The sequence below is a fragment of the Hemitrygon akajei genome, chromosome 26, assembly GCF_048418815.1.
Source record: "Hemitrygon akajei chromosome 26, sHemAka1.3, whole genome shotgun sequence".
NCBI classification, from domain to species: Eukaryota; Metazoa; Chordata; class Chondrichthyes; order Myliobatiformes; family Dasyatidae; genus Hemitrygon; species Hemitrygon akajei.
This window is the reverse complement of record NC_133149.1, coordinates 6444017-6462951: the sequence shown is the minus strand read 5'-3', so window position 1 is coordinate 6462951 and position 18935 is coordinate 6444017. Positions and strand designations below refer to the sequence as shown.

At 43.2% G+C, this 18935-nt stretch overlaps 1 protein-coding gene across 4 annotated transcripts in view; it reads right to left on the bottom strand.

The window, feature by feature from the left end:
* Positions 1-11534, bottom strand: part of LOC140716743 (uncharacterized) — a 256747-nt gene extending 245213 nt beyond the window's left edge. For 2 of the 4 annotated variants that reach the window (XM_073029548.1, XM_073029550.1), the window contains exons 1-4: positions 11000-11533; positions 9183-9341; positions 6313-6364; positions 2093-2255 (exon numbers count right to left, since the gene is read on the bottom strand). In XM_073029548.1, the coding sequence (XP_072885649.1) occupies positions 2093-2255; positions 6313-6364; positions 9183-9263 (296 nt within the window). In that variant the 5' untranslated portion in view covers positions 9264-9341; positions 11000-11533. Of the gene's footprint in view, positions 1-2092; positions 2256-6312; positions 6365-9182; positions 9342-10261; positions 10427-10999 lie in introns of those variants that run through there. The other 2 variants (XM_073029551.1, XM_073029549.1) reach the window with 2 other exon arrangements.
* Positions 11535-18935: the final 7401 nt, after the last annotated feature.

The following is an 18935-nucleotide window of genomic DNA, read 5'->3' as shown; positions in this document are numbered from 1 at the left end:
GGGATCTGTACTGGGTCCAATGTTGCTTGTCATAAATTAATGATCTGGATGATGGAGTGGTAAATTGGATTAGTAAGTATACAGATGATACTAAGATAGGTGGCATTGTGGATAATGAAGTAGGTTTTCAAAGCTTAGAGAGATTTAGGCCAGTTAGAAGAATGGGCTGAAAGATGGCAGATGGAGTTTAATGCCGATAAGTGTGAGGTGCTACATTTTGGTAGGAATAATCAAAATAGGACATACATGGTAAATGGTAGGGCACTGAGGAATGCAGTAGAACAGAGTGATCTAGGAATAATGGTGCATAGTTCCCTGAAGGTGGAATCTCATGTGGCTAGGGTGGTGAAGAAAGCTTTTGGTATGCTGGCCTTTATAATTCAGAGCTTTGAGCATAGGAGTTGGGATGTAATGTTAAAATTGTACAAGGCATTGGCGAGGCCAAATTTGGAGTACTGTGTACAGTTCTGGTCACCGAATTATAGGAAAGATGTCAACAAAATAGAAAGAGTACAGAGGAGATTTACTAGAATGTTACCTGGGTTTCAGCACCTAAGTTACAGAGAGAGGTTGTACAAGTTAGGTCTTTATTCTTTGGAGTGTAGAAGATTGGGGGGGGGGGGGGGGGGGGGGGACTTGATAGAGGTATTTAAAATTATGAGGGGGATAGACAGAGTTGACGTGGATAGGTTTTTTCCATTGAGAGTAGGGGAGATTCAAACAAGAGGACATGAGCTGAGAGTTAGGGGTCAAAAGTTTAGGTTAACACGAGGGGGAACTTCTTTACTCAGAGAGTGGTAGCTGTGTGGAACGAGCTTCCAGTAGAAGTGGTAGAGGCACTTCCAATATTGTTATTTGAAGTAAAATTGGATAGGCATATGGACAGGAAAGGAATGGAGGGTTATGTGCTGAGTGCAGGTCGGTGGGACTAGGTGAGAGAAAGCGTTCGGCACGAACTAGAAGGGCTGAGATGGCCTGTTTCTGTGCTGTAATTGTTATATGGTTATATGGAATATTATTTTCGAATCTTTCACTAAGTAATAGGCACGCGTTATAATTCAAATCTGAAAAGGTCTAGTGGTATGCTAACTCTGAGTTTGACTATAATGGATGTTTAAATGGTTTGATTTGTTTTATTAAAGTAAAACAAAGTAAATGGCAGGATACTCGGGAGTGTGGAGGAGCAGAGGGATCTGGGGGTACATGTCCACAGATCCCTGAAAGGTGCCTCACAGGTAGATAGGGTAGTTAAGAAAGCTTATGGAGCGTTAGCTTTCTTAAGTCGAGGGAAAGAGTTTAAGAGTCGCGGAGTAATGATGCAGCTCTATAAAACTCCGGTTAGGCCACACTTGGAGTACTGTGTCCAGTTCTGGTTGCCTCAGTATAGGAAGGATGTGGAAGCATTGGAAAGGGTACAGAGGAGATTTACCAGGATGCTGCCTGGTTTAGAGTATGCATTATGATATAGGGAGCTAGGGCTTTACTCTCTAGAGAGGAGGATGAGAGGAGACATGATGGAGCTATACAAGATATTAAGAGGAATAGACAGAGTGGACAGCCAGCGCCTCTTCCCCAGGGCACCACTGCTCAGCACAAGAGGACAGGGCTTTAAGGTAAGGGGTGGAAAGTTCAAGAGGAATATTAGAGGAAGGTTTTTTACTCAGAGAGTGGTTGGTGCGTGGAATGCACTGCCTGAGTCAGTGGTGGAGGCAGATACACGAGTGAAATTTAAGAGACTCCTCGACAGGTATATGGATGAATTTAAGGTGGGGGGTTATATGGGAGGCAGGGTTCAAGGGTCAGCACAACATTGTGGGCCGAAGGGCCTGTACTCTGCTGTATTATTCTATGTTATTCGCTACCAAGCTCCTGAAATTACTCTGAGGGGGACTGACATGGTCACCTTGCAGTGCCAGTGACCCCAGTTCATTTCTCGCTGCTGTCTGTAAGAAGGTTGTACATTCTCCCTGGGAATGGGTGGATTTCCTCCAGTTCCCTCCCACATTACAAAGATGGTCCAGTTAGACTGTTAACTGGTTGGGCCGGAAGGGTCTGTTAACCGTGCTGTTTCTGTTCCCAATATTGAACTTACTCCTCATGCTGGATGAGCTCTGCTTGAACAGCCCAGTTCCTGTATAGTTCGTCCGTGTAAGGCCGACCAAAGAGAATAGGGCTCAGGAGCTGGACCTTTACAATGTGACAATACCTCTTCAAAACCGATGTCCTCAGGTAACACCATCGCTTGGGGATCAGAACTGCAAGCAAGGACATGCATCGTTAGAAAGAAAACTGCAACTGGATACCCTACTATCAAAACCACTTGCATGTAAATATGCGATTTTCTTTAATTAAGCCATACCGCATGCATTGTAAATATCTGCTTTGCGCAGACTGGAGTAGCACCATAATCTTGTTGTCTTGAGCAAATTCTATTCTATTAACCATATAACCATATAACAATCACAGCACGGAAACAGGCCATTCCGGCCCTCCTAGTCCGCGCCGAACTCTTAATCTCACCTAGTCCCACCTACCCGCACTCAGCCCATAACCCTCCACTCCTTTCCTATCCATATACCTATCCAATTTTACCTTAAATGACACAACTGAACTGGCCTCTACTACTTCTACAGGAAGCTCATTCCACACAGCTATCACTCTCTGAGTAAAGAAATACCCCCTCGTGTTTCCCTTAAACTTTTGCCCCCTAACTCTCAAATCATGTCCTCTCGTTTGAATCTCCCCTACTCTCAATGGAAACAGCCTATTCACGTCAACTCTATCTATCCCTCTCAACATTTTAAATACCTCGATCAAATCCCCCCTCAACCTTCTACGCTCCAATGAATAGAGACCTAACTTGCTCAACCTTTCTCTGTAACTTAAGTGCTGAAACCCAGGTAACATCCTAGTAAATCGTCTCTGCACTCTCTCTAATTTATTGATATCTTTCCTATAATTCGGTGACCAGAACTGTACACAATATTCCAAATTTGGCCTTACCAATGCCTTGTACAATTTTAACATTACATCCCAACTTCTGTACTCAATGCTCTGATTTATAAAGGCCAGCGTTCCAAAAGCCTTCTTCACCACCCTATCTACATGAGACTCCACCTTCAGGGAACTATGCACTGTTATTCCTAGATCTCTCTGTTCCACTGCATTCCTCAATGCCCTACCATTTACCCTGTATGTTCTATTTGGATTATTCCTGCCAAAATGTAGAACCTCACACTTCTCAGCATTAAACTCCATCTGCCAACGTTCAGCCCATTCTTCTAACCGGCATAAATCTCCCTGCAAGCTTTGAAAACCCACCTCATTATCCACAACACCTCCTACCTTAGTATCATCAGCATACTTACTAATCCAATTTACCACCCCATCATCCAGATCATTTATGTATATTACAAACAACATTGGGCCCAAAACAGATCCCTGAGGCACCCCGCTAGTCACCGGCCTCCATCCCGATAAACAATTATCCACCACTACTCTCTGGCATCTCCCATCTAGCCACTGTTGAATCCATTTTATTACTCCAGCATTAATACCTAACGACTGAACCTTCTTAACTAACCTTCCATGTGGAACTTTGTCAAAGGCCTTGCTGAAGTCCATATAGACTACATCCATTGCCTTACCCTCGTCAACATTCCTCGTAACTACTTCAAAAAATTCAATAAGGTTTGTCAAACATGACCTTCCACGCACAAATCCATGCTGGCTACTCCTAATCAGATCCTGTCTATCCAGATAATTATAAATACTATCTCTAAGAATACTTTCCATTAATTTACCCACCACTGATGTCAAACTGACAGGTCTATAATTGCCAGGCTTACTTCTAGAACCCTTTTTAAACAATGGAACCACATGAGCAATACGCCAATCCTCCGGCACAATCCCTGTTTCTAATGACATCTGAAAGATCTCCGTCAGAGCTCCTGCTATCTCTACACAAACTTCCCTCAAGGTCCTGGGGAATATCCGGTCAGGACCCGGAGATTTATCCACTTTTAAATTTCTTAAAAGCGCCAGTACTTCCACCTCTTTAATTGTCATAGGTTCCATAACTTCCTTACTTGTTTCCCACACCTTACACCATTCAATATCCTTCTCCTTAGTGAATACCGAAGAGAAGAAATCGTTCAAAATCTCTCCCATCTCCCTCGGCTCCACACATAGCTAACCACCCTGATTCTCTAAGGGACCAATTTTATCCCTCACTATCCTCTTGCTTTTAATATAACTGTAGAAGCCTTTCGGATTTACTTCCACCTTATTTGCCAAACCAAACTCGTAACTTCTTTTAGCTTTTCTAATCTCTTTCTTAAGTTTCCTTTTACATTCTTTATATTCCTCGAGCAATTCCTTTACTCCATGCTGCCTATATCTATTGTAGACATCCCTCTTTTTTCGAACCAAGTTTCTAATATCCCTTGAAAACCATGGCGCTTTCAAACCTTTAACCTTTCCTTTCAACCGAACAGGAACATAAAGATTCTGTACCCTCATAATTTCACCCTTAAATGACCTCCATTTCTCTATTACATCCTTCCCATAAAACAACTTGACCCATTCCACTCTCTCTAAATCCCTGCGCATCTCCTCAAAGTTAGCCTTTCTCCAATCAAAAATCTCAACTCTAGGTCCAGTCCTGTCCTTCTCCATAATTATATTGAAGCTAATGCTATTGTGATCACTGGACCCGAAGTGCTCCCCAACACATACATCTGTCAGCTGACCTATCGCATTCCCTAACAGGAGATCCAACACTGCCCCATCTCTAGTCGGTACTTCTATGTATTGTTGCAAAAAGCTATCCTGCACACATTTCACAAACTCTAAACCATCCAGCCCTTTTACAGAATGAGCTTCCCAATCTATGTGTGGAAAATTAAAATCTCCCACAATCACCACCTTGTGTTTACTACAAATATCTGCTATCTCCTTACACATTTGCTCTTCCAACTCACGCTCCCCATTAGGTGGCCTATAATACACTCCTATCAGTGTTACTACACCTTTCCCATTCCTCAATTCCACCCAAATAGCCTCCCTAGAGGAGCTCTGTAATCTATCCTTCCAAAGCACCGCCATAAGATTTTCTCGGACAAGCAATGCAACACCTCCTCCTCTGGCCCCTCCTACTCTATCACACCTGAAGCAACTAAATCCAGGAATATTTAGTTGCCAATCACACCCTTCCTGCAACCATGTTTCACTAATAGCTACAACATCATAATTCCAGGTATCAATCCACACTTTAAGCTCATCCACCTTTCTTACAATGCTCCTAGCATTAAAATAGATACATTTAAGATACTCTCCACCTCCTCCTCTCTTTTCATCCCTAGCAATGCATTCAAATTTATTATCCTTTTCTTTCTTCTCCCCTACAACTTCGGGCTGAGCGCATCCCTCCTCCATCACCTGCCTGTCCTCCCTCACACACGGTCTACTTACTTGCTCTACTGGTGAACTAACCTCCTCTCCCATAGTTTCCTCAAATTGATTTCCGCCCCCCCATCTTACTAGTTTAAAGTCTGCCCCGTAGCCCTAGCAAACCTCCCCGCTAGGATATTGGTCCCCCCAGGATTCAAGTGTAACCCGTCCTTCTTGAACAGGTCACGCCTGCCCCAGAAGAGGTCCCAATGATCCAGAAACTTGAATCCCTGCCCCCTGCTCCAATCCCTCAACCACGCATTCATCCTCCACCTAATTCCATTCCTACTCTCACTGTCGCGTGGCACAGGCAGTAATCCCGAGATTACTACCTTTGCGGTCCTTCTTCTTAACTGCCTTCCTAACTCCCTATACTCTCGTTTCAGGACCTCTTCCCCTTTCCTACCTATGTCATTCTGATCTATAGCAAAAGCTCAATGGAATCAAGCCAATAGAAATAAATATAATTAGTTAACATGAAAAGCCATCACCTTCCCCTCACTACCCTATAACAACCCATGGTTGGTTTCACACAACTGTCACACTAATGTAGAAGCATGTATTTAACTCGATACTTGAATGATCTGGTCACAAATGTTAATCTTTACAGTACCACACTTGACATCTTCAGGAAGTCAGTAGAGCACTACATCATGTGGAAAGTAGCTGAACTCACAGCTTTCCTTCTGCATTCTCAATCATCACTCTGTCATAGGGAAGTAGCAAGCTTAGTTCAGGCAAAGCAACACACACACACACACACACACACACAGAAAAGCAGAGCAGGGGAAAGGGGCTAACTTTAAAATTAGCAGCTTTGTCGTTGCTGGTATTCGGGCACCACTCCCAGAGTTGTCTTACCTTCATAGCTTAACTGTGGAAGTTTAAATGGAGGGAACCACGGTTTCAATTCCTGCAATCACAATGGAATGGTTCAAGCAAATCTACACATTCTGTGTCAAAGAATGATCAATTCATGCAGCACAATAAGACTAAAGCTAGAATCCACTTTTGCAATCAGGAATTCTTAAATAAGCAAATGGCTGGACGAACTGGCTCCAGCAAATACAGTGAGCCAGTTAGGATGGAGGTGCACAGCCATTTCATGACTGAGCATTGTGAAATTTTCAAATTCTTTTCTCAGTCAACAGATAAACCCAAGGCAGATTCACTCGCAGGACTGGTAGCTATGTAAAGCTGTGGCAAATCAGCTTAGTACATCAGGCTTAGAACACAGAACAGCATAGGACTGTATTTCAGTGCTATACGTACTGCACAGCTCAAAGACCATCCACAAATTTACCAGCAACACAACTATTGTTGCCAGAATTTCAAATGGTGACAAGGTGATGCACGGGAGACAGACAGATCATCTGGTTGAGTGGTGTCATAACAACAACCTTGCACTCAATGTCAGTCAGACCAAGGAATTGATTTTGGATTTTGGGAAGGGGAAATCAAAGGATCAGCAATGGAAAGAGTTTGCAGTTTCAAGTTTCTGGGTGTCACCATCTCTGAAGCTCTATCCTGGGCCAACTGCAATTACAAAGAACCCTTAACAGCCGCTATATTTCACTAGGAGTTTGAGGAGACCTGTTACATCATCAAAGACTCACAACTTTCTACAGATGTACAGTGGAGAGCATTCAGGCTGTTTGCATCATCTTGTATGGAGGGGTCACTGTACAGGATCAGAAAGAGCTGTAGGAAGTTGCAAACTCAGCCAGTTCCATCATGGACACGACCTTCCCCAGTGTCCAAGGCACCTTCAAAAGGCGATGCCTCAAAATGACATCATCCATCATGAAGGACCCCCATCACCCAGGACATTCCTTCTTCTCATTGCTACCATCAAGGAGAAGGTACAGGAGCCTGAAGACACACACTCAGCTTTTTAGGGGCAGCTACTTGCCTTTCACCATCAGATTCCTGATGAATAATGAACATCTCACTAGTTTTTGCACTCTCTTTTTACATTACTTATTTTATTTTATACGCACATGTATGATTTTTATTACAATTTATAGTTATGTATTCAAATGTACTGCTGCTGCAAAACAACAAATTTCATAACATATGCCAATGACATTAAACCTTATTCTGAATCTGCTGTTATTTCTTGTATTCAATCAGATAACAATATAGTGTGTGTACCAATGCAATGAATGAAAGAATTGGATACTTTCTAGTCAGTTAATTCTACTAATTAAAAACTCTAGATAACAAAGCACAATTCATCAATGGGTGCAGAAACTGGAAAACTGAACGAACCCATGCTACTTGCAACTCCAATGAAGTGAACATATTGGATCACAATGACTGGATGGAATTTTTAACATCTCAGGTGGAATAATGAATGACTTACGAATTTAACAGTATTAAATTGGCTGCTTAGCAAATGTTTGTTTACTAAAATGAAGAGCAAGGAACTCGTCTTTCAAACACCATGACAATCAGCAACATTTAACAGTCTTTTTGATCAGGTTAATGAGAAGAATCCAATAAATTAAATAAAGTTTTTATAATTTTTTAAAAAAATTATTGAGCACCTTTGAGTTCAAGTTTATACTATCTGACTGTACATAAGCACAACCAAATGAAACAGCGCTCCTCTGGACCACGGTGGACCCACAAAAGTACAGTCAAGGTTTCAGGCCGAAACCCTTCGGCAGGACTGGAGAAAAAAGTCTGATGAGTAGATTTAAAAGGTGGGGGGAGGGGAGAGAGAAACACCAGGTGGTAGATGAAACAGGGAGAGGGAGGAGTGAAGCAAGAACTGGGAAGTTGATTGGTGGAAGAGATACAGGGCTGGAGAAGGAGGAATCTGATAGATGACAGAAGGCCATGGGAGAAAGAAAAGGGGGTAAGAGCACCAGAGGTGAGAGAGGGAAAAGGGGATGGGGAATGGTGAAGGTGGGGTGGGGGGGGGGGGGGGGTTGCATTACTGCAAGTACAAGAATTCGATGTTCATGCCATCAGGTTCGAGGCAACCCAGATGGAATATGTGCTGTTCCTCCAACCTGGGTGTAGCTTCATCATGACAGTACAGGAGGCCATGGATGGACATATCGGAATGGGAAATGGAATTAAAACGGGTGGCCACTGGGAGATCCTGCTTGTTCTGGAGGACAGAGCATAGCGCTCGGCAAAACAGTCTTCCCAATCTACATCAGGTCTCACCAATATACCGGAGGCCACACCAGGAGCACTGGACACAGAATATAACCCCAAAATACTCACAGGTGAAGTGTCACCTCACCTGGAAGGATTGTTTGGGGTCCTGAATGATAGTGAGGGAGATGTTGTGGGGGCAGGTGTAGCATTTGTCCATTTGCAAGGCTAAGTGCCAATAAAGTTGTGAAATGTTATCTATTTTCTTGGCCTGGCTTTTTAAAACAAAACACTACCCAGTCACACATTTGAAAAACAGATCAACTGCACATTTCCAATACTCTATGAGATGACCATAATAACAAACAGCAGGAAGTCAGTATATTGCTGGTGTGACTGAAATCACACACCCGATACTAACACAGTAATCTTCTGTTGTTTAAAGATCCACACTTAGAGATTTTGGGAATCTCCAGAACAGGAAGCTTGTCATTATTGACTAATACTTAAAACAAACAAGTTAAAAAGTCATGATTGTGGTAGTAGTTACAATGAAACAAAAAATGAAATGTACTTTTATCAGGAAAACGAGTGCATTCAGTCTTTTCATCATTACTTACCTCGTCAGAGGAAACTATATTTGGTAAATCACTTGACTCTGAAGTAGAACCACCATCACTATCCCAAATCTCTGGGTTCATGATTGCAACTAAGCAACTGGAGTATTAAAATTAAACATTTAATATTTTTTCCAACACCTTCTGGCAACCAACGTTCTCCTGACAAAACAAAAGTAGATAATCACCAATTTCAGATGTTGTTACAAATCTCCCACATATTTTGCACTTGTATAAAAATTAACACATAGTTCAAAGAGTAACACAATACAAGTAGCAGCGTGAAACAAAGTACCACCCCTCTCAAAATAAACTTAACACTGATGTGGATACACGTGCACTTGCACACACTAAAAATTGCTGTACGTAAATGGTACTTGTAAAAACACCGCGAGAGGAACTTGTGAGTCATGAAGCACTGGTGCAAGCAGATGGCTAAAACTATCAACCTCATCCCAGCTGAAAAATAACTTGGGCCTTTTACCCCCACTCAACCTTCTCATTTCCAATTGATAACTGTGATGTTAACTGCTTAACTTCCCCATTCCTCTCACTGACTCCAAACTCACTGCCTCTGGATAAACACAGGAGATTCTACAGATGCTGGAAATCCAGAGCAACACACACACACACACAATGCTGGAAGAACTCAGCAGGTGAGGCAGCATCTATAGAGGGGAACAGACAGTCGATATTTCAAGCCAAGACCCTTCTTCGGGCAACCCGTTCAGAAAGGGTAGGCTGGGTGACTAAGAAAGGGCCAGAATTTGTACAGTAGCTGCACCTCTCCAACCAATCTAAAGCTATCAAGTACAACCACTTTCTGCAGAACAAGCTCCCACAAACTATAATGTAATGATGATCACATAAACTTGATTATTGGTGCTGAGGACCGTGGAGCTAAGCATGAAACCAAACAGTACTGCTTTTGTTCACACAGTGCCACGACACCTTTTACATTCACACAATACAGTAAATGGGTTTCAGCTTAACATCCTCCCTTTAAAACATTGCTGATGATGCTGGGCTCCCTCGTATACCCACTCACTACCAACACAGGGCTCCCGCGATCCAGCACTCACTCTCTATCAACACAGGGCTTCCTCGATCCTGCCCTTGATCCCCCACAATGTAGGTTTTCCTTGATCCTTATATGGACTGCCGGGGAGGGGGGGGGGGGGGATTCAGGGTGTTTATATAGACTGGGGGGGAAGAGGGATTGGAGGTGGTTCTACGGACTGGGGGGATTGGGAATATTTCTATGGGCTGAGGGTGTTTATACTGACTGACAGGATTGGGGATAGTTATACAGACTGGAAATGTTTACATGGACTGGGAGGGATTGGGGATATTTATACGGACTGGACGGGATTGGAGACATTTATACGGACTGGGGGGGGGGCTGGGGATCCTTATACAGACTGGAGATGTTTACACAGACTGGGGGGGACTGGGCGAGATTGGAGATATTTACGCGGACTGGGGGAATTGGGGATGTTTTTACGGACGGGGGGGGTGAGGTGTTTCTACGTACTTGGGAGTGTTCACACGGACTGGGGGGTGTCCATACGGGCGGGGGGGTTTTCATACGGTTTGGGGATATTTAGGAATGGGACTGGCATAGTATTAAATCAGGATTGAAACGAGCACAATAAGAAGAGGGAGATACCGAGCCACCGGCCAAAGCTGGGCTGCTGCGGCCAAACTGCACTCATTTGCAACCTGGACATAGCCCCATCCAGGCGAGCAGAGCCACAGCATACACCCTCGGGAGCCATAGAAATCCCACCACCAACCCACATCCCCGCCGCCCAACTCACCGTCCGTCGACAAAATGGCTTACTTGCCACCAGTCTCGCGAGAATAGGTAATCCGGGCGCGGGGCACGCTGGTAACAGTAGTTCTGCATCCCTGCCGGCCAGATTGCCTTACGTCCGCAATAGACCCGATAATTTTGAAAATACCGGTTTCGCTTAAAAACGATAGGCGTCCACACCAAGACTTTTTGAAAATACCCCCGTCCACATTAAAACGGGCATTTGGACGAATCTCCTCCTACTGGGCATGCGCAGGACACATCTACAGAAACAAGTGGCATGTTTGGTGTCGAATCTCGCCGTGAAAGGCTTGGAGTGCGTTTGTCCAGTTACAGACTAGAAAAACTTAAACGGAAATTGCCAATTGCCGCGCAGAAGGACTTAAAACTAAAAAAGAACAAATACTGGACCGTATGGAGGCAACCGACAGGGAGTTCATGGACAGTATGACCTGGCTGACGACGAACATTGAAAAACTAACTAACTCTGTTGCATTAATAAAGCACCTTGTTAAATGTATAAAACATGTCTGCATCAGTGTTATCTTGTATTTCCATACACATCTATTGTCAGAGAAGTACTTGCATAAATAGGTAAACCACGTTCATACAAGCAAGAACAGAAAACAGGGCAAAGTGAGTATACTTATTTATTCAGTAAGTTATGGGTCAAAGTATTTGGTGAGTGAGGGGACATCACGTGATGACGTAGGATCGAGACGCAGAGACCCAGCCCTCCCGTAAAAAGTTAATAAATTAATGTTTAAATGAAGAAAAGTTAGGCAATACTTTCTAAAAGTTACTTATAAACGACTCCGGACTGTGTCAAGCTATGCCTCAAGGAAGGAAGATGAAGAAAACTAATACCGGGAAGACTACGCAAGTTGGAACAAGAACAAGGCCCACGTCTACCGAGGAACCGCGGTCTCAGGTACATTATACCACCGGCAATACGGAACAGGAGACTGTGGCAACACTGGCCACTTCCAAAGGAAAAAACCATCGTGAACTGCGCAAACGCGAAGGATGGAGCATGCGCAAACGGGAGCAACAAGAACTACAAAGCCCAGCTACCACTGCAACTGAAAGTGATAGCGAATCGGAGGGACAGTCAAATCTCTCGGAAGGATCAGATGAAGAAAGAGGTAAAAGTCCTAGAAATATAGAAAAGACTTTGAGGCAAATAATGCGTAAATTAGACACATTAAAAGTAATTAAAAATAATCAAAAAATACTCGAAAAAAATGACCAATATGGAGATTATGCTTGATAAAATGACAAAGAGACAGGAAAAAATGGGAAAAAGAATTAAGGACTTGGAAACTACAACGGAAGACATGGTTGAAAGAATGGACAAAATAGAAAAGGAAAATACTGCTTGGACATCAGAAAGAAAACAATTTATGGAAAAAATTGATAAGCTTGAAAATCTCAGTAGACGAAATAATATTAAAATTGTTGGACTTAAAGAAGATATAGAAGGAGAAGATCCAATAAATTTTTTTCAAAACTGGATCCCTAAAAAATTGAAAATGGAAAGAGAAATTCCAATTGAGATTGAAAGGGCGCATAGATCTTTAAGGTCAAGACCTCGAGCTGATCAAAACCCACGATCAATTTTGATAAAATGCTTACGATACCAAGACAAAGAAAAGATCCTGAAGGCCGCTGCCCAATGTGCCAAAAATAGAAACGGGCCACTGATGATAGCAGGGAAACCAGTTCTTTTTTATCCTGATATAAGTTACAACCTGTTGAAGAGAAAGAAGGAATTTAACCCAGTGAAAAAAGCCTTATGGGAAAAGGGTTATAAATTTACAATGCATCATCCAGCAACACTGATAATTTTTTTGGAGGAGGGAAATTTTTTTTTTTCCGATTATCGAAAAGCGGAGGAGTTTGTACAAGAACTTCCATCTATTCGCTAATTACACATAGAGGCTTCCAAACGTAATGGATTAAAGATGAAGATTGACCCAAGGAACAGAAGGAATGGACATTTATGGATATTATAGAAGAGAAAAGCAAAATTTTAGAGATACTAAATGAGAATAGTATTTTTTTTTCTCTTCTTATACATATACTTTTCTATGTTGCGGGGGGGCTGGGAGGCTGTGGATCGGTTACTGCGGGATTCACGTGTGTAATCATGGCGGTTGCCATGACCCGTACAGTAGAGGGGGGTAATGTTGTGATTTTTCTCCACAACATTAGTAGGGGGGTATTTTGGTTTTTTTTCCTTTATATTTTAATTTTTTTCTATCTTTTTGCCTGGATGATTGGTGGGGACACACATAGCAACATGGAGATTTTTATAAAGATTTCCCAGGATACCACGAAAGTGGGAAGATTAGGTACTATTATAGATTGGAGTAATATAATAATAAAAAATAATGACTAATCTACTAAATTTTTTAAGTTTTAATGTTAATGGGCTTAATGGGCCAGTAAAAAGAAAAAGAATTTTAACATATATTTTTAAAAAATGAGAACTCCGTGGAGCATGTGGGGATCTTCCAACATCCAGGCATTCCCTTTTTTTTTCTTTCTTATTTCTTTAATAGGGATGTTAGGGGGGAGGGGTTAAGGGGAGGGGGGCTGGGTAACACTTTTTTTTATACACATTTATTCTGTAACTATTTGAAAACAATAAAAAAATATATTAAAAAAGTATTTGGTGAGTACATTTCTAACTCTTCTGGCTTCAGTCTCATTGCCGTTTGTTCTGAAATGGTTAGGTTGTGTGTGGGGGGGGTTGCGTTCAGGAAAACAATGAAATGCCGCCATCTGTTCCGGCACGTCATGACAGCGTTTCTAGAAATCTCTGATTTTACTCCAGGGGAGGAAAATGCCATTTCAATGTGGACGGAGGGTCAAAATGAAGAGAAAAAGCTTTGGTTATAGATTTATCCAGTCTAGTGTGGGCTCCCTTCATCAGGACTGACGTCTCGGCCCGAAACGTCAACAGCGCTTCTCCCTATAGATGCTGCCTGGCCTGCTGTGTTCCACCATCATTTTGTGTGTGTTGCTTGAATTTCCAGCATCTGCAGATTTCCTCGTGTTTGGCTTTATAGAAATGCTGTCATGACGTGCCAGAACAGATGGCGGCATTTCATTGTTTTCCTGAACACAACCCCCCCCCCCCCCACACAACCTAACAATTTCAGAACAGATGGCAATGAGACTGAAGCCAGAAGAGTTAGAAATGTACTCACCAAATACTTTGACCCATAACTTACTGAATAAATAAGTATACTCACTTTGCCCTGTTTTCTGTCCTTGCTCATATGAAGGTGGTTTACCTATTTACGCAAGTACCTCTCTGACAATAGATGTGTAACAGCCTAATGTAACATGGTATGGAAATACAAGATAATACTGATGCAGACATGTTTTATACATTTAACAAGGTGCTTTATTAATGCAATAGAGTTAGTCAGTTTTTCAATGTTCATCGTCAGCCAGGTCATACTGACTGTGAACTCCCTGTCGGTTGCCTCCATAAGCTCCAGTATTTTTTTTTTGTTTTAAGTCCTCCTGCACGAGAGCCAACAGCTGTCCATCGTTTGGCAATTTCCTTTTAAGTTTTTCTAGTCTGTAACTGCACAAGCGCGCACTTTCATGGCGAGATTTGACACCAAACATGTGGCTTATTTTCTGTATATGTGTCCTGCGCATACCCAGTAGGAGGAGATTTGCCCAAATGCCCATTTTAATGTGGACGGAGGTATTTTCAAAAACGCTGGGTGCGGACGCCTATTGTCGTTACACAAAACCGGCGTTTTCAAAATTTTCTGGTCCAGTGTGGACATAGCTTTAGTCTGTTTCCCTCCACACCTTTCCTGGCAGATACATTAGAGGAAGTCTTGGATAGGCACATGGATGAAAGTAAACCAAAAGGCTATGCTGCACGGAAGGGTTACATTGCGTAGATTAAAGAGTCAGCGCACAGTATGGTGGATCAAAGGGCTTGTACTGTTCTATATTCTGCACGTGCAGCTGTTAAAATGCCTTTTAAATGTCAGACTTGTCTCTAGCCCTTTCTCCGTGTAAAACACAGTTCCTTTTAAATCCTTCCCCCCTTCTTTTAAACTTTACCCTCTAGTTTTGGGCTGCTATCCGGGCGATCGGAGTGAGAAAATACTGGTTTGAATCATGTGTTACCAGAAAATACTTCTTCGCAACTGACCATTAATGTTCCAGGGCACAGGAATGACCATCCATGGGATCCCACTACCAAGCACATCTTTCCCTCCCCTCCTCTTTCTGCTTTTCGCAGGGATCCATGTGACTCCCTTGTCCATTCGTCCCCCCCATTCCCTTCCCACTGATCTCCCTCCTGGCACTTATCCCTGTAAGCGGAACAAGTGCTACACCTGCCCTTACACTTCCTCCCTCACCACCATTCAGATCCCCAGACAGTCCTTCCAGGTGAGGCGACACTTCACCTGTGAGTCGGCTGGTGTGGTATACTGTGTCCGGTGCTCCCGGTGTGGCCTTTTATATATTGGTGAGACCCGACGCAGACTGGGAGACCGTTTTGCTGAACACCTCCGCCAGAGAAAACAGGATCTCCCAGTGGCCACACATTTTAATTCCACGTCCCATTCCCATTCTGATATGTCTATCCATGGCCTCCTATACTGTCAAGATGAAGCCACACTCAGGTTGGAGGAACAATACCTTATATACTGGCTGGGTAGCCTCCAACCTGATGGCATGAACATTGACTTCTCTAACTTCCGTTAATGCCCCTCCTCCCCTTCTTACCCCATCCCTGATATATTTTGTTTTTTCCCCCTCCTTTTTTTTCTCTCTTTCTGCCCATCACTCTGCCTGTTCTCCATCTCCCTCTGGTGCTCCCCTCCCCCTTTCTTTCTCCTGAGGCCTCCTGTCCCATGATCCTTTCCTTTCTCCAGCTCTGTATCCCTTTTGCCAATCACCTTTCCGGCTCTCAGCTTCACCCCACCCCCTCCGGTCTTCTCCTATCATTTTGCATTTTCCCCTCCCCCTCCTACTTTCAAATCTCTTACTATCTTTCCTTTCAGTTAATCCTGACGCAGGGTCTCGGCCCGAAACGCCGACAGTGCTTCTCCCTATAGATGCTGCCTGGCCTGTTGTGTTCCACCAGCATTTTGTGTGTGTTGTTTGAATTTCCAGCATCTGCAGATTACCTTGTGTTTGATGACCATCCAATGCTTTTAAAAAAACACACACAATGCTGGAGGAAATCACCAGGTCAGACAGCTTCTATAGAAAAGGGTAAACAGTGGACACATTGGGCTGAGAGAGGGGAAGGGGGAAGATGCCAGAATAAAAAGGTGGGGGGTGTGGGAGAGACTAGCTGGAAGGTGACAGGTGGAGCCAGGTGGTAGGGAAAGGTCAAGGGCTGGAGAAGAAGGAATCTGATAGGAGAGGAAAGTAGACAATAGGGAAAATAGGAAGGAGGTGGGGACCCAGGAGTTGTAGTATGCAGGTGAGAGGAAGTGAAAGGTCAGTGAGGAATGGAGGTGCAGGGGAATTACAGAATTTTGTTTACCGGAAGGAGAAGTCGATATTCATATCATCACATTGGAGGCTACCCAGATGGAATATAAGGTGTTGCTCCTCCACTGAGGGTGGCCTCATCGTGACACAAGAGGAGACCATGGACCAACATTGTCAGAATGGGAATGGGAATGGGAATTAAAATGTTTGGCCACCAGGAAGCCCCGTTTGTGGCAAATGGTGCGGAGGTGCTCGACAAAGTGGTCCCCCAACTTACGGTGGACCTTACCAATGTACAGGAGGCCGCACCAGGAGCCCTGGACACAATAATGACCCCAGCAGATTGCTTCACCTTGAAGGACTGAATGGAGGTGGGAAGGAGGAGCTGAATGAGCAGGTGTAGCTCTTGGGCTTGCAGGGATAAGTGCCAGGAGGGAGATTAGTGGGGAGGGATGAATGGACAAAAGGAGCTATCTCCACAGAAGGGGACTATGTTTAGTGTTGGGGTCCCTTTAGAGATGGTAGAAGTTGTGGAGGACAATGTGGAGGCTGATAGGGTGGTAGGTAAGGACAAGATGAATATCACTGTTACGATGGGAAGATGGGCTGAGCACAGATGGTCAGGTAATGGAAGAGATGCAGATGAAGGCAGTATCCATGGTGGAGGAAGGGAAACCCCATTCTTTAAAGAAGGAGTACATCTCTGATTTCCGGAAAGGAAAGCCTCATCCTCGGAACAGAGGAGGCAGAGACGAAGAAACTGAGAAAAGGGAAGAGTATTTTTACAGGAGACAGGGTGGAAGAGGTACAGTCGAGATAACCACGGGGATCAGTAAGTTTATAAAAGATGCCAGTCAACAGTTTATCTCCAGAGATGGACACAGAAAGATCAAGAAAGGGGAGGGAGATGTCACAGATGGTCCAAGTGTATTTAAGGGCAGGGTGGAAGTTAGAGACGAAGTTGGTGAAACATGGGTGCATGGAGTAACACCAATGCTGTTGTCAATGTAGCGGAGGAAAAGCTGGGGAGCATTAGCAGGGAAGGCATAGCTGGGGCCTGTGGCTACCCCTCAGATGTGGAGAAAGTGGGAGGAGCTGAAGGAAGAATTGTTCAGGGTGAGGAACAGAGAAAGGTGGTGGTGGAGGGGGAATGATAAAAATCCAGAGAAGCACACACAAAATGTTGGAGCAACTCAGCAGGTCAGGCAGCCTCCATGGAGAGAAGGACAGAGAACGTTTTGAGCTGAAACCCTTCAACATCCATGGTCCAAATCGTGGACTATTTATTTCCTTCCCTTGGTCCCAGCCCGACCTGCTGAGGTCTCAAGCATTTTGTGTCTGTTGCTTTTTGAAAGCCTTTTTTTTAAACCTTTAGGAATGTTAACCACATGCGTTTGCACAGTTAGTCAGGCATGTATTATGCAATTGGTGATTGCTGGTCGAGAAAATAGATGCAAATACAAATGGTGCTGGAGAACAGTTCCGAGCTGATAGTTTCTCGCTACCAAGGTCAAGGGTACATTTGAGACAAATTTAGCAACATCTGTATTCAATGGAGCAATATATAATTTCAAAGTACCGGCTCATTGTGCTTAATATAAAATAGCCTTATATCAGCAATCCTATGTGTGAAGGATGGACCATACAGACACTCTTGTGCCAAGTGTCACTTTATGGACATACAATCAATCTATACGTACAAGTTATCTTGTGTGTTTGTATTTATTGTGATTTTTTTTACTATTGTGTTCTTATTGTGTGATCTTGTTTTGTGGGGCATCAGATCCGGAGTAACAATTATTTTGTTCTCCAGTTATTGGAAATTTTGAATGGTGAATACATGATAATGTTTTAATACCATGAATGTATCGATCAATCCATGTTGCTATATTAGATAAATACAAGTTTAGATACACAAGGATTGAATTTTTGCATTACTATCCCTCCTTCCTGTCTATGCAATTCAACAAACATATCCATGGGCAGTTAAAGACCGTAAGACATAGGAACAGAATTACACCATTCAGCCCATTGAATCTGCTCTACACTCGATTAAGATACTCAGCAGAGGTATCAAATACTGCAATCATAGAAAATAATAAATGTTATCATAATATAATAGTGATTTTGTCATGGCCAAGTCATCCAAATAAGCCGGCCGGTGGTCTGGTGGCATCAGCACCGGACTTCGAGGCAAATGGTCCTGGGTTCAAATCCAGCTGGCTCCTTACATGCTTTCCATCCGTGCTGGGTTGAGCGTTGAGTTAGTGACTCTACCTCATTTAAAAAAAAGATAAATGCTAAGGAAACAGTGAGGTTTCCACCCAAGGAACAAGAAGTAATACAAATTTCAAATGATCGAGAGAAACAAGTTTCACTGCATCTGTTATTAAAAATTCAATGTCAGAAAAACTGACAAAGAAACTATCAGGTTCAATTGCTGCAGACTTTTA